Below are 15674 nucleotides of genomic sequence, written 5' to 3'. Positions count from 1 at the left end.
AATCACTGAGGCGAAGAGAGATCCTGTAGTTCTGTGGCATCATTACACGTACATACTGGAGATCCACTGCTGTTTGTGTGGAAGATAGTAGGAGTTTTGTTGTTTTGGTTCTTTAAACAGCATGGAGAAGTTGTAAAGATACCGGGCAAGCGTGGAACAGATCTCTTTAGTTTTACAGTGAGTTAAAAGTTTAATTTTCTTGTCTAAAAGGAGAGGTAACGAGCAGTGCAGGATGCTGCAGTCCATCAACAAAGAGGAAGAAGCCACACAGCATTACCAGTATGTATGTGAATGACTTCATGCAGTATTCTCATAGCTCGATTACGGATCACTTTTCCATAATCCTGATTTCAGTGTAGAACATCCTGTGACTCAGATGGTTTCCTAGCTTGAAGATCAGCAACATAATGGCCTGTTTAGGGCAAAGCATTATGTTGCATCATTTGATGAGACGCTATGGTGTCAATACATGCCATTGAGATCTAAGTCATAAGTAGCACAGCAGAAAGAGAACGGTCAAGAAATTGAAATCAGCTTTTTACAAACTATGATTATGAATGAAGCTGATAATTCAACACCTCGTAGTAGCTGACTGATGAGAGCAGTCACCAGGAAGGGGAAGAGAGCTCTAGTGCTTCCCTAGAGCAGGCAGCTACCAGTTTCTTTTATTCAGATGGGTCCCAAGGTAGAGTCCCAAAGTCTGACAGTACCAGAAACAGAGAGAATTAAAACAGCAAAAACCTGTAATTGATGAAAATGTTGTTCCTCCCTTGCCCAGTGGAGCTGTTCCTGTCAAAATAGGATTTCAATCACAATAACTTGAGGTGACATTACTGTTACGTTTGTTACTTCCAAGACATGGGCAGAATGCTTTCAGAAACTTAACACATAGCTATACGTTGAAGTAATGGTGTTATTTAAAAGGATTCTTGACTGGTAGCCCACTTGCCTTATGTTCTTTACATGCTCTTTACCCAGTAACCATATGACAGGTTTGAGTTCTTTTTAAGGGTCCTCTGAAACAAACTTCTATCCTACAAAAGTGAAGTCTGAGGCAGAGAGCAGTAAACATTTAGAAGATAAGAAATATACCCAAACTGAAAGTTGCAAATTAAAAGAGTATGTATATTTAAAAGCCTCTGGTTTAGAGTTCTGTAGTTTCTCAGCTGCTTTATTTTCCTGTTATTACTTGGACTTTAAGTCAGCAATTTACCCATCAAAACAAACTGTCTAGTTCACGAACAAACTGTCTAGCTCACAAAGGAGCTAGAGCCAATTCCCACTAGAGCCAGTGGAAAAGTTTTCATTGAGTTCAGTGGGTTTGGTATCTGGCAGCCTTTGATACGAATAAAAGAGAATCAAATTTCGTGACAGGACATGTTAAGAGAAGTACAAAAAAAATGCAGAATACTTTTTTTCTCTCTGAAAAAAAATGGACACAACTATCAAGTTTCATTCCCCCCCCCCACACACACACATAATGGCATAGTCTTTTGATACCTTCCTGAGGCCAATATATAATGACTGCTCTTTGAGGGGGAGCGCACCTGCCAAGCAGGTTGCAAAGATAGGGGGTTTTTTAATAGGTTTAATTAAGGCTTGGTATAGTAATTTTTCCAATAATTTTGTAGTTTAGGGCAAAATGCATTTCACTGCTATACACTTCCATTTATCTGGACAAGCTTAAAAGCACTGGCTTTATAGAACTAAAGTCAGGGCAAATAGAAAATCACATTTTGTCAACCTAATGGCTGTGTATGTGGAACCTGGTGTTTTTCTTGAATTGCTACATGAAACACTCACAAAATGAGTTTCTTTCAGTTTTCTTTTTGGGTTGTTAAAGTGAAGTTTGTACTTTTTTTTTCAGAATTCAATTTATTTAAGATTTTGTAAGTGTAGGTTTGTATAATATATCTAATGAGTAAAACATATGCTGACCTGGGATTTCCCATTGCTAAACACAACTGACCTGTTCCTGGAAGAGGACTTTTAATAAACTATCTATAAATTAGTTTGAATTCATGATTTCTCTTGCAACTAAGATAAATAGCAAACATTTCAAACTGAAGCAACAAGTCAACACTATAAGTAAAATACAAGTTTTCTAGCTGAAACTGAGAATGTAAAATTACTTTTTTTTTTTAAATATATAAAATCTTCATCCCCATGTGTGTGTGTGCATCCCCTTAATGTATGTTTATTAAGAATCCAGGAAGACATATCCTCATAACTTGCTTCTGTTTACAAATGTTTTGCTGCCTCAGGAGTCCTAGTCAATTGGATTTTTATTTTCTTCATCTGGCCACTTCAGATTCATGCCAGTTGTGTTACTTTGCTTTGTCCCAGCCAGCAGACAGCAGAGGTACAAAGGCTGCTTGACTCACAGGCTGGGTGGCATGGGCCAGAAGTGACATAGGAGTCGCTTGAAGGTGCACTTTGCGTTGTACAGGAGGTGTTGCATAGTTTTGCTGACTTAAATCGCTTCCCTAAACAGGAAAAGGGAATGCGAGACACGCAAACTGGAGAAATGTGGTTTCTTGGCTTTACCCTGTGCTGATTTGAGCCCAGGTTGCTCATTTCCAAACAGTCTGCCATACTAATGAGGTGAGGAACTCCTGTCAGGCTTGTCCTTTCATGTACAGGCTCTAACCTGTGAGCTCCACCACCTCCGTTGAAGTCACCACCCTCAGCTGTCCCCTCTTGCTGGAGTTGTTCACTGAGGCAGCTGGACATGTGGCATGTGTTTCCTCTGGAGTGGATGGTTGCAGCCTTACGTAGACAGCTGTCTGTAAATATCCATGATTGCCCTAAGAGACCAAGTTTTGAACTGTGGGAGCAAAGCAAGTCGACTCATGTTTTCTGTTGCATCTACAGCTGCGGCACTGTGTGTGCTAAAATGCAGCTAAATCCCTTACAGATGAAGCCCTGTGGTGGCTCCTTTCTGAGCGTTCCTACAGGCACTTGTTCCATCAAAGTGTTTTTTGGGAGACTCTGAAAAGCCTGAGGACAACTGTGAGGCAGTAATACCCATAGGTGGTGACACACATCAGGTGTTTTTACTGCTCTGTTGCTGCCGCTGTTTCAGGTGATGCAGTTTGGATGCTGTCAGGATCTAATTTTACAGAAGTATAGTTTGCTTCAGATATTATTTAGCATGTGTGAAAAGTGTTGTTTGGATGCTGTCAGGATCTAATTTTACAAAAGTATAGTTTGCTTCAGATATTATTTAGCATGTGTGAAAAGTGTAATGCACCTCACGTAACTGTCCCACCTGCTCCAGAAGGGCCAAAGACAGTGCTCGCTGCTTTACCTTTCAGTAGTGTATTCATGAGGCCTCTGTTCCATGTCTGGTGATTAATTCAACTAAAATGCTTGTGTCCTGAGGTAGCAGCTTGTTCTTCTGGTTTCTCTTCAACCATGTTCTTAAAGGAGAGAGGTGGATGTAAGTTTTGTCCTTTCTTCTGTACAGTTTAAGTTCCCCAACTTGCAGTGCTGGTTTGTGAAATATTTTCCAAGGCATTAAACTTTAAAAATGTATCTTAAGTAGTTTTACAACTTCTTACTACGTGGTGAAGTGCTGAAACACATTTAATTAGTTTTGCTATTGAAAGGAATACCATGATTTAGGGCAGTATCTCTTAATTATATTCTAACAAAGTCTTGTGAAGAGGCAGAGCTAGTGGCAACAAAAGTCTGCAATTAAGACAGGATATGTTGCCTGAAATACAAGATAATTGTCCAGACAAGATCATTGGAATAGATTCAGATGCTGTAGATGCAAATACTCTCTCTAAGTGTTTGGCATATAGAGCAGAGAAGGGGAACTTCTCAGAAGTGTATTTATTATATGGTACAGACCACTGTGCAGTTAGCCTCTGAGTTGGAACGTTTTGTTCTGCAAACTTTCATGGCCTCATCTGGTTTGTGTGTTGTTCGTTTTTTGTTTTTTTTCCCATCTTCCCCTTCTTCCAGGCTCTTAGTCCGGTGTAAAGCTGATGGGTGGGAGCAAAGGTAAAGAATGATGTAATGCAGCAGCAGCCAGAAAGCATCTTTTGTTTGAATTGTGAAATGGCTACTCCATAGTCATCTCCCGATGAATCAGATGTGAGGGGCTGCTTTGTGGAATGAACCCTTTGTAACGGCACATCAACTGGAAGCAGGAGGAGACATTCAGTTGAAGAGCTCTTTCTGAAAATGGGTTTAACTTTTCTTTTGCCAGTCACTACCAGCATGACCTCATACACTTCTAGTACAATGGTGTGGCTAAGCCTTTGAGTACACAGCCATTACATCATCGCAGCAAATTAGAGAGGGAGGTGGTGAAAGAGGCCTTATTGTTGTCATGGCCGATGAGATGATCAGGACTCAACTCATTGTCGCCGAGAAGTTGGTGGCTTTGCTGGAGAGTGGTACAGAAAAATTGCTGCTGATTGATAGCCGCCCCTTTGTGGAATACAATACGTCCCACATCTTGGATGCCATCAACATCAACTGCTCCAAGCTTATGAAGCGGAGGCTGCAGCAGGACAAAGTTTTGATTACAGAGCTCATTCAGCATTCAGCAAAACACAAGGTAGGGGTCATTTCCCTCTTATTCCTTGTATTTGTTTAAAGGAGTGCCTGGAAAGCAGCTTGTAATAATTTCTGTTTAGGTATTTCATTTAAAAAAAAAACAAAACTAGGGGACTGAGTTTTGCTGAGCTCTTTCCTAATCTGAGAGGGTATTGGTTACCACTAAGTTTATCTTTGGGATTCTTTGTAACCTGCTCTCCCCTAAGCGACAGAGTAATGGGGAGGGATTTGGAAATTACTCCAAAAGAATGCTCTCAGGGTTCTTGTATGTCTTGCAAAGCACAGTCCCTAAAATGTATGTAATTAGGGCAGCAAACATTCTCCTTCTAAACTTTGAGGAGTTCTTTGGGGTCCATGGTGGTGGGGATTGCTTTAGCGAGTGGTCATACAGTTTGCAAATAAACTGTAGCTCTGTCCATCCTGCCTCCTACTTGCTGTTTAAAATGCCTTTCCTGTGAGTAGTTTAATGGGGTTTGGTTGTTTTGGGTTATTTGTTGGGGTTTTTTTGGTTGTTTGTTTGGTTTTTTTAAATAGCATTATCAGTGAAAAGAAAATTGCTAAGCTGCTTAAAGTTAATGTGTATCTATGTGTGAGGTTTTTGCTTTTTTTTATCCATTGGTACTTGTTTCAAATGTTTTGAGTGCAAAAATAATCTATTACATTCTTGCTTTGACATGTTAAAAACTGAAGCTTTTTAAGATTATTATTACTATTATCTAAAGCATATTTTATGCATAAAGCTGTATAGATGGCTAAAATGTGTGTGGCTTCAGGCGGTTTAAGGTCTCTCTACTGTTTATACAGAAAAATCCCAGAAGCAGAAACTGAGGTAGGGCCGCCTTTTAAAAAGCTTAGTTTTAAAACAAACCAACCAACCTAGCTGAAGGTAAAGCATTTTACAAGTGTCATAAAATTACCTAATGGTAGAAATTTGCAGTGTGTGCTTCAACTTAGAGTAAATAATAAATTTACCAACTGCCAAAGGAATTAAATCTGATCAGGCATATTAAGTATAAAATAAGAAGTGTTTTGCGTACAGTTACGTAAGAAATCTGTATATCTGAACTGCTGCATAGCAAGTATGTGGGAACCCTGATGTGGTGATTTTAATCATCTTCCTCCTTCCTATCTTACTCGGAATTGTGTTTCAGATCGAAATTGATTGCAAGCAGGAAGTGGTGGTGTATGACCAAAGCTCTAAAGATGTGACCTCTCTCTCATCTGACTGCTTTCTTACTGTGCTCCTGGGCAAACTGGAGAAGAATTTCAGCTCTGTGTATCTGCTTTCAGGTATGATGTGCCAACAAAAAAAAAAAGACACACTTGAATAAGGAGAAGAAAGAAAAGCCTATTTGTTATAGCAGATGTGTACCCAGTTTTGCAATGGTGCTGGTATAAACTTCAGTTACAGCATAGCTTTTTCTGTAGTTCTTTATGCATGTAGTGACACTCATAATACACATAATGCTTAGAAATTGCATCTTACAGGGGATATATTACACCATTAGTGCTATGTAAATGGAAATTGGTAGATGCAGGGGTTTTAGATGCATATGTATGCCATTTTAGGGACAAAAATAGTAAAAGAAATGTGCTTCCCTGGTCTTTTAAGTATTGTACGTGCTAGGATGAAAATCTCTTGCTTGATGAATTGGTAATTACTACAGTAAGAACAAGAGAAATGATCTCCCAGAGTGATGGAGATTGTTTTGTGTGACTTTTTCAACTTCAGCTCCTTAAGTGGTAGTACTCTATTTAGGTCTTCTCCCCCACTCAGCTCTTTTTTTTTTTTTTTTTTTTTGTTTGTTTGGTGAGGTTTTTTTAAATCCCAGGTTAAAGCATCCATAGAAATTCGAGTCCTTGTAACACAAGATTTGTTGGTGTTAACGTGGACTTGTGTTGTACTTCTGTCATGGAGCAGTAGACCCAGCATTCACAAGAAGGGACAAGGAGGAGCATGAAGTAGATCCAGGGCTGAAAGAAGAGGGAATGACGAATACAAGTAGGAAATTCATTGCAGTGACTTGATCAGTGACCTAATGAAGTGTATACCTAGTCTTTGAGAAATGTTAAAACTGTGGTCAAAGACAGAATAGTGATAAGGGAACGGGAAAGAACTCCAGAAGATGCTTCCTCTTGCAAAAAGGGTTCTCTGAGGTTTGTAGTGACTTCAGATGAAAGTGATAGGGAGGTGCTTGTGTTACTGAGAGAACTTCTACCAAACTATTTCGAAAGTGAGTACAGAGAAAATGAATCATTTCTGCACTGGGATGGGTGTGTTTGGTGCTCATGTGAGCTGTACTTACAGTAAACTAAGTAGGGTTTTGCTCTGGCTGTGTTTGGTGCTTCTACTTTCTTTTCTGTCTTTGTGAGAATTACACCTGTGGGTTGTGGACTACAGTATTAGATTAAGTAACTCTTCTTTCATATGAGCCACCAAGTAAATGTGTGGTGTCTAGGCACAGTAAATACATAATGTAAGAGCACTGAAATATGTGGTTAACGCTCCCTTAAATTTAAAACTGTTATTTAAAAAATAGGCCAGTCTAAAAGCAGTTCATGTCTTAAGAAATCCTTTTATTGTTAGAATACTCAACTCTGCTCATCTGTGCTGAGGCTTTTTTTAATAACCAGAAGCGTATTACAGCTCCGTGCAGCAATACAGACTATTCACAACTTATTTTCCATGATAGAAAGAGACACAGCTCTCTAATATCTGAGAATTAGACTTCATGGCAGGGAGGAGATGGGGGGGGGATCCTTAATAAGGCCAAGCAGAGGGGAGTATCACAAAACTTCCCTTCCTTCTACTGTCCCTCTGTAGATTAGTTGTGTGAGACATGGCTTTGACCTTCTTTTTCCTCTGCTGGACCCTATGAAGGAGGTGGTCAGAGTCTATCCTGAGCTTGTCTCTATCCTGAGACTTGCCTGTGGCTCCTGTAGGAATGGACAGTACCAAGAAGGGAGTGTTCCCCAGTTCCCCAGTGTGTAGTCTGGGCAAACACCAGTTGCGTGTATCATAATGATACTGTGAGAAATTGTTATGTTTTGGTTTTATTTCTAGCCTGTGGTAGTTGTCTGCTCAAGCTGAAAATGCAACTTAAACCACATGCAAGATACTAGTGCGTGTTAGCTAGTTGAGGTGAATTTAGCCATGTTCAGCTGGTAAGGATTAGTTTGGGTGTAAAAGGGAGAGAAAGGGAATCTATTGTGTTAAACCCTCCTTATAGAAAGGAGGATTTTGATTTTAGCATGTCAGATGCATTTCTCTTAGCAAAGATTAGACTTGAGAATTCCATCTTATTTTTTTGTTAAATAGAGAGTGATGGGCATCTTTATAAGTGCAGAAACAATTGGTGGCTTTAGAACCAGTGGTAGAGGAGTGTAAGAACAAAAGGGAAATGTAAGGAAAGCATTTACTACTGATCTGTTACAGGTAAGTGTTTATTTCAGGAAATATACCCAACTAAGATGAATCAGTAGTAAATAACGTCCACTGTATTCCTTCAGCTCTCTAGCATTTCCTTCTCTTACAATGAGTTTGCTCTGATTCTAATCCTTACATAAGAAAATACATTTCACAGTCCTGTTGGTTTTCTGCATCTATTAAAAAGCTAGCTACTTAACAAACACACACACACACACAAGAAACCTTTTGGGATGTGGGGTGAAGGAGAAGGTGCTAGATTCAGCCTTATGGAAAGTTCCTTGGAGATTATTGATACGTGGCTCTAGGAAACTAGATAAAAAGTGTTGTCTCAGCAAGCTGATGACGAACTCTCATAAATGTTTATGGCCCATAATGAGAGTAGGGGTCAGTGCACCATGTAAAAAGAAAAACCTTTGGACTTTTTTCTATTTCTAGTTTTCTCTATGCCATTCAATCTGGTTTATTTAAAATAGTGACCTTAAATAAACATTTTGTGGTAGGAAAATATTTTTTTGTTGGGATAAAATAGAGCAATTAACAAATATCTGAAATTCCTGCCTCTGTTCTTCCTGCCTCCCCCCATTACTGAGCACTCAGTGAGGTGGTTTTTTATTTAGGTTGTGCATAAAGATATGCTCTACCCTGGAGGTTGTTTTTCATTGAAGTAACTAATGTAAAGACCTCAAAGGAACCCTTACCAATTAGTTAAGCTCTTGATCTAACGTAAAAATATTTATATTCTGGTGGGGAATGTTTTCAGGAATTGAAATATTTGGTTTGGTTCTTAATTTTTAACAACGTGCAAAACACTGAAATGTGGGTACTGAAGGTTTAACCCGACTCCCATCGTTGCATCTACTCTGCTGAGTTAAATAAGATTTTAAAGACAGGGATTGATTCCTTCTCTTCCCATATTTTGAGAACTGGATTTACATCGAGTCCTTTTCCTAGCTACAGTATTTTTACAATGTTTCTGCTTGCTCTGCAGAAACCATCACGAGACACTGCTGATTCTTGCTTGAATTAGCATTATTAAGGTGGTGAACGTCAAGAGTCTTACTTAAATTCTATTCCACTGTGCCAATGGAAATCATTCATGTTCTACTTTCATGTTCTACTTTCTACACATGCTCTTCCCTACTGCTCTTAATCTGGTTTACTCGTGCAAGTACAGATGTCTTTGTGATGGTTTGCTTTCAAATGTTGCCTGTGAAGATGAAGCACAGCTTTTTATTTTGTGTTTTGGGGTTTTTTTTTGTTCAGAAGAGTCATTCTAAACAGAAGGATTTCTGAAAAAACAGAAATGCCCACCTTTCTGTATTTCCAACCTCACATGAAAAATTGTAATAGCCTAACAAAGAAACACTGTACTGGCTCTGAGCTGAAACCAAAAGCAGGAGTTCATCTACTCAGGTGGATGCGGTACATGTCCAGGAAGGACTAGCTAAACTTCAGAGTACTGTAATGAAGGATCATAGACAGAGTTTCACTGAACTCTCTTAAGAATCTTTTAGTGCTGCAAGACTAGAGTGTATTTTGCCAGCAAACCATGAAGGACAAATTTTTCTATCAGTCATTGACTTGCCACTTAGGCTTGATGTACTGTGGTATTCAATGCCACTGAGAACAATCAATATGGAAAACTTACATACTGTACCAGATTGTAAAGTGTACAGGTGCAAGGGGAATTAAATATGCTGGAAGCCTTTTGTGAGCTTCTACAGGGCACAAAACTGGCATGATAAGCAGAAAGACATAAATCATTAATTTTCTATTCATTGACGAATGAAGGTCACGTATGCAGTAGACAGTGAATGAAGTCATAAGCTGTGAGTGAGTATGTAAAGAAACAGCAAACAGAATGAGTTCAGTGAGATTGGGCAAAGGTCCTGGAAACAACATAGTGAGTGATTAGCCAGGGACTATTGCAAAAGGTATGTTTTTGCTGAAACTTTCTAAATAATTGTTTCCCCCGGCCTGTCCCTCGCCTAACAGAGTGTGTGTACATAATGGAAGACTTGCATGGAGGTTGCAAGGAGAAGGAAACAAGTCAGGAACTCTTATACAGTCTTATTTATGCTGGCATTTTTCTTAAAAATATTTGAAATTGGAAGCCCGTTTAAAGGAATCCTAGTATAAAAATGCCAAGTATCTCTAGGGTACATTTACCATTGTGTTGTCTCTACTTGCCTAAAGCAAAGCTGAACGGAAGAAAAGCCCAGTGCTCTCACCCTGCTTTGTCACCAGAAAAACCATGCCTTGTGGAAGGAAATCTTAAAGAGTATCCTCTTGTAGGTAGAGCTGGTCATTTCTATCTCCTGAAGTGACCAGGGCTGTGAGATTGAGCTTTCTTCCCCTATTCTGCAGTCCCGTATGCCAAGTTGGAGATTACCCAGCGTGGACTGAAAGATGGCATGAGGTAGCTGTGGTTTGTGCTGCCTCATCAATTCCTGTCTAACATCCTGACACCTCTTAACATTTGGATTTGGAGCTTAAGAACTTTTGATTGTGGCTGACTGAAGTTCTGAGTGGTCCCTATAGGTAAGACTTTGCAGAGTGCCTCAAGGAGAAGAGCACACCTTCAAATGGTGGTCATTGATGAAAATAATCACACTTATCTGCAACTTGAAATCATTATAGTGGGAATGAGCTGTTAAATATCCTGCCAGCATTTAGAGAAGGAAGGATAGCTGCACAATGATGCCAGCTTTCCTGATGCTCTGGTTGGTGCCATTAGAAGCAAGTCTCTATTGAAAGAGGTAGAAATCTTGCCGAGGGAGTGCACTAATCCCCAAGTGGCCCGGTAACCCATGGAGTACAGCCAGTGTTGGTGGGGAGGAGACGAGAGTGAGAGGAGCTCAGCTCTGAATCACCCTCTCCAAAAGTCTCCCTCTCCATCAATTTTTAATGAGAGCGTAGAAAAACTAGTACCCTTGGCTACAGCCAGTCCTCTGCAAATATCCTCCCACCCTTTGTACTTAAAATGCCGTTCTGAGTGTTCGTTTAGTGCCATGATTGTTTTAAGCACTTGAAGAATGGGAGTAGGGTTTATTACTTTCATATGTGTATCCACTTGCTGTCTTTTGAGAGAGAGCAAAGTTTGACTAGTGTGGAGCTCTCATAACATTTCTCAAACCCAAGAATAACTTGTTAAGTTTGCTTTTGTTTTGGATACCTCTGGATGCTTGTGAAACTTAATTGACTGAAATTATGATGAAGGTTTGTTTTGTGTTTCTTTTTTTCTTTAAAGCCAGAAAGGGCAAGCGTGAGCGTCCAATGTGCTCTCTTTACTTGTCGTTAGTCTGACTTTTCTATGTGCCACTTGGGTGGGAGGGGGGGCTTGACCCCATTTTCTACCCTCCCCCCCAACCTTGTTTGCTTAACCTGACTATTAACCTTGTCCTACCAAAGGCAGAAACCCTCCAGGGCAAAGAACTTTTCCTTGCTACTGTGCTTGTAAAACACCTGGCGCAACGGGGCCGCTTTCTGAACACCGCCGTAATAAAAACACCCCTTAGCTTTCCCAAACCGTGAAACCTTGAATCCGGTGGAAGGACTCCCCGTGGGTGATGAGAGGGGACGGGGAGGGGAGGGCGGGCGTGGGGATGGCAGCCCTCCTGACGGGGCTCTCCGGCCTGAGCTTATGTAATGGAAAATGGCAAGCATCCCTGCGGAGCTGAGCTGGAATGCGTGAATTGTAACGGCCTGTGGAGGTCTGCAGCTCGTTTAAACAGAGTGGAAACATTGTAGATTCATAAAACTTGTGAGTCAGAAAGTTTACAACTTTCCTTCCTTACGGCAAGGGAAAAATCTATACTGCAGCTTTTAGATAAACATTTTAATGTTCGATGGGAATGCGACTGTGAAAGTGCTGTTAAGTCACAGCATTAAAGAGCCTCTGATCTGATTTGAGGCAAAGTAAATGTTAAAGTTAGGGGTTTGTATATTTTGTCTTTGCTATAGTGCTGTTTGATTTATTTTTTCAGCATAGATTTCAGTGATGCTGCATTACGTGCCTGGCACTAATCAGTATTTACAGTAACAAATTCTAAATTGCTATTAAAAGGCGGGGGGGGGGGGGGAAGCACTAAACATGAATGTACTCCACTGCGTACCTTTGGTGAATACAGAAATTTGGAACGGTTTACTTAAGATTATAGGGTCTAAATATTATGTTCTAGAGGTAGTTGCAAATTTTCCTCCTTTTTTAATTCTTCTTCTCCTTTAAAAAGGGATACCAATATAATATTTATTAGTATTTGGCTATATAAAATTTTATGAATAATTAGTGCCATTAATGAAGATGCAAATTCTGGATTTAACAAAGGTGGTGGAATCTTCTGCCAAATCCACAAGCTTCAAAGTCTCCTTGCAATCCTTTCCTAGCACATGCATGTAGTCTTTGTTTTTTTGACTCATCACTTGGGTCTTAGATCTTTTCCACTCCCTGCTTTAAAATAATTGTGTTTGACGCCGAGTTAACACTGATGAACTGGCAGACAATTAGGTCTTGTGGGAAAAGGAGGGAAGTTACTTCTAGTCTGTTTTCAAGAATTCATTGAAGAAAGCTAATTTCTCCCTTTGGCCTTTTCTGAACGGTCAGAATGCAAAGTGGGGGGGGGGGGGGGGGGGGGAAAGGAGAAGCATCTGAGTTGAATAGAACTTAAGAGACATGCCGAAGTTTGCTCTCTTAGCAGTGTGCATTGTCCTTGGGCTTCTCCAGCAGACTCCATGACCTGTGAAAACTAGACACGTTCACTGTCCCTTATTTCTCCATCAGGAGCACAAGGCAGGATCTTTCTGTGCATCCCATCCCGTGTGAAGCATGCAGAGCTGCGGGGCTGGCTGGATCTGCGGGGATGTTGTATAAAACACTTCATAGCCTTTTCTTAGCCTGAAGTTTTAGGGAAAACAAGCTCATAGGAATTGCCATGTCGTCTGTCTCTCTGCTGTCACTCACAAAAGATGTTTAAGCTTGTTGGTCAGCTTCAAGAAGGTTTGTCAAAAGCAGCAATTAAATGAAAAAAATAATGGAAGATCTTGTAAGCCCTATGGAACTGAGCACCGACACTGTGCAGAGCCTCAAATCAGTGTCTTCCCCTGAAAAGTAGTTTCGGGTTGAGCTGAGCTGGTTGTGGATTTGGTGGTGACTGAGTGGCAATGGGAGAAGGGCCCTTGGGAGCTCAGGCTGCAGTAGCCACCCGAGGATCCACCACGAGATGGGCACTGGTGGCAGGTGGGATTCTTCAGTTTCTACAGCCCCTTGAATTACTTGGTTGAAAAATGTGTTTGCTTAGTGTGATAGTGGAAAGCTGCTCTTCTGATATTTAGGATCGGTCTCCATTAGTTGGAGAAGCTGGCCGGCACATTCATCTCGGGTACCAACCTCTTCTCTAGTTGAATCTCTTCTCCCCTTCTCCTCGGCTTTGCTGCCAGGCTGTGGGCCTGAAAAGCAGTTGTTGGTGTTCTCCTTTGAGCTTTAGCTGACAGGCTTATAGGAAACACATGAAGTGATGTGAACACCTATTTTTGTCACCTTTCTTTAATTTCCAAGTTATGTTTCATGACTGCTTTTACAAAGCCTGATTAGCGAGAGCAGCTATCTCTAGATGATTAAGGATAAAACTCCTGGTGCAGATCTCTGCAAACACTTGAAGGCGGAAAGGAATTAGAGAATCGGCTGTTTCAACAGTATTTTTAAAAGCAACTTGAAAGAGATGTAAGGATTGCCTTGTGATTGATTTTTCTGTATCTTAGAAACACGTGCAAGTTGAGACGTAGGATGAATGTATGAGGCAACATCTGTGCTGTATTCAACATGCATGCAAAGGAAAGACTTACAAATATGTGTGGATGGGGGAGATGTCACTGAAACAGGCTGTTCAGCCTGTAACCATTGGTAATTACAACCAGCCAACAGCCTGGTTACTCTAGTATGCCATGTAAGCATCGGTGAGCTGCTCAAGGTGAATTTTGAAAGCTGGTAGGAGGAGAAAATGGCATTCTCCTCTTTTTCAAGCACCCTGCAGAAAAGCAAGGTGTTTGGGGAAGGTGGAGGGCAGGAGAGCAAAGTGGGTGCTGGGCTGGTGGATGGGGGAAGTGTTGCAGGATAGATTCAGGCATTGATCTGCTCAGTAACAGCCAAAATTTCACTGGAGCAGCTGTGATATCCTAAAGCCAAAGTGGAGTAACCTTTGTTTGTGTGAGGAAGGAATGTGTGTTGATGTGAATGAAGAGCAACGCTTGCGTTTTGAAAACTGAATTTTTAGTAGATTGGTGTTTCTGCTTAACTTTTTTGCTCTTCCCCGTGCCATATCACTCTCACAAGTACTTGGCCTTCTGTAAGCAAAGTTCTTGTAGTTTTTAATTCAGAATTAGTATGTTTCCTATGAAGTTGTCTTGTCTAATTTTGATTGGTTACATCTCTGAGTGGTTTGACCCATTTGAAAGAAATAAAAAGACAGGGAGGAGGAGGAGAGACCAACATAACATGGAATGAACATAGGAAACATCCACCATTTCCCCCCCCCCCCCCCCCCCCCCCGCCAGTTTTATGTCCTATTACGGTGTCATTCAACTGGAATGGTTCTCTTGAGTATTGGGTAAAACCAGTAAAATGTTATTTGCACTTCACAACTCTGCATTAAGTGTTCAAATCAAGATCTTGGGGCTTAACTGACCTTTCACTTACAAACCCCCATAGAAGTTTACAGAGCTACTGGCCCCACAGCTGTGGCCTGGCAGCACTGTGGAATGCTCCTGGTCTGCTTCCGTGGAACATAACAGGGATGAGCTGATGTAAATGCTTGTGGTTCTCGGTAGTTTTTCCTCTATATTAATTTAGGATTTGTCTCTGATGGTGGTTAAACTGAGTAGTCTTAAGGATCTGGAGGGATTCCGTTCCCTCAATGAAAGGCAGCTCTTCCCAAATCAATAACATTTCTCTGGCTAGCATTAGTTGCTGCCACCTGATCCCATCTTCCCTCCCTCTCCCCTTCCTGCTGCTAGCAAAGTTAGTTGGGAGTTTTATTTATATGAGGATTTACGCAGTGAATCTATAAGAAAGAATAACTTTTACAGCGGGATTTTGCTGAAACTTTTTCATCCCTTCTGGGTTTGGCCCTATTTTTGTTTCCTGAATTGGCTGAGAAGGGAGCCAAAACTTCTGATACCAAGATTCCTTTAACGATCACACCTTTATGATCACAATCGTAGTTAGGAAACAGTAGTGTCTTGATCAAAGGCAAGTCTGTAGTCACCACTTTGCAGAACCATAGCAACAGGGTAATTGAGTAGTTTACTGGATCTTGCCAAATTTCTGCTAATAGATGTGGAGGCTTGTAAGCAAGAAACGCAGGCTTTACTGTAAAGACGTAGGAGGTGCTGGGTTGTCTGCCACACACACGAGGGCTTAGGCTGCAAAACTACCGACAGCTTTTGGCGCCTTAACGTGGTTTTGTAGAAACTCTTGTGTGAGTCGCAGCCACAAGAAGTGAACAGAACAAGTCAGCACTGGAACGCGGTACGGTACTGCCGTTTGTTAAACCTGCTGCAGCCAGGGGATGCTTGCCACTCGCTTAAAACTGAAATAATTTCACCAGTCTGTTCGTTCAAGAGCTGAGTTACCTTGGGACAGTTACAGAACTTGGCAGTCTTCTGATGGATCATCTAA

At 40.9% G+C, this 15674-nt stretch overlaps 1 protein-coding gene across 5 annotated transcripts in view; it reads left to right on the top strand.

Annotated features, from left to right (window-relative positions):
• DUSP16 (dual specificity phosphatase 16) overlaps window positions 1–15674 on the top strand; it is a 64827-nt gene that overhangs the window by 31946 nt on the left and 17207 nt on the right. For 3 of the 5 annotated variants that reach the window (XM_074825658.1, XM_074825659.1, XM_074825660.1), the window contains 2 exons: window positions 3973–4573; window positions 5724–5862. In XM_074825658.1, coding sequence (XP_074681759.1) covers window positions 4343–4573; window positions 5724–5862 — 370 coding nt within the window. In that variant the 5' untranslated portion in view covers window positions 3973–4342. The remainder of the gene's footprint in view (window positions 1–3972; window positions 4574–5723; window positions 5863–15674) is intronic. The other 2 variants (XM_074825661.1, XM_074825662.1) reach the window with 1 other exon arrangement.

This window comes from Strix aluco, chromosome 5, assembly GCF_031877795.1.
Source record: "Strix aluco isolate bStrAlu1 chromosome 5, bStrAlu1.hap1, whole genome shotgun sequence".
In the NCBI taxonomy this organism is placed as follows: Eukaryota; Metazoa; Chordata; class Aves; order Strigiformes; family Strigidae; genus Strix; species Strix aluco.
The sequence above is the reverse complement of the archived record's forward strand: the minus strand, read 5'-3'. Positions and strand labels throughout refer to the sequence as shown.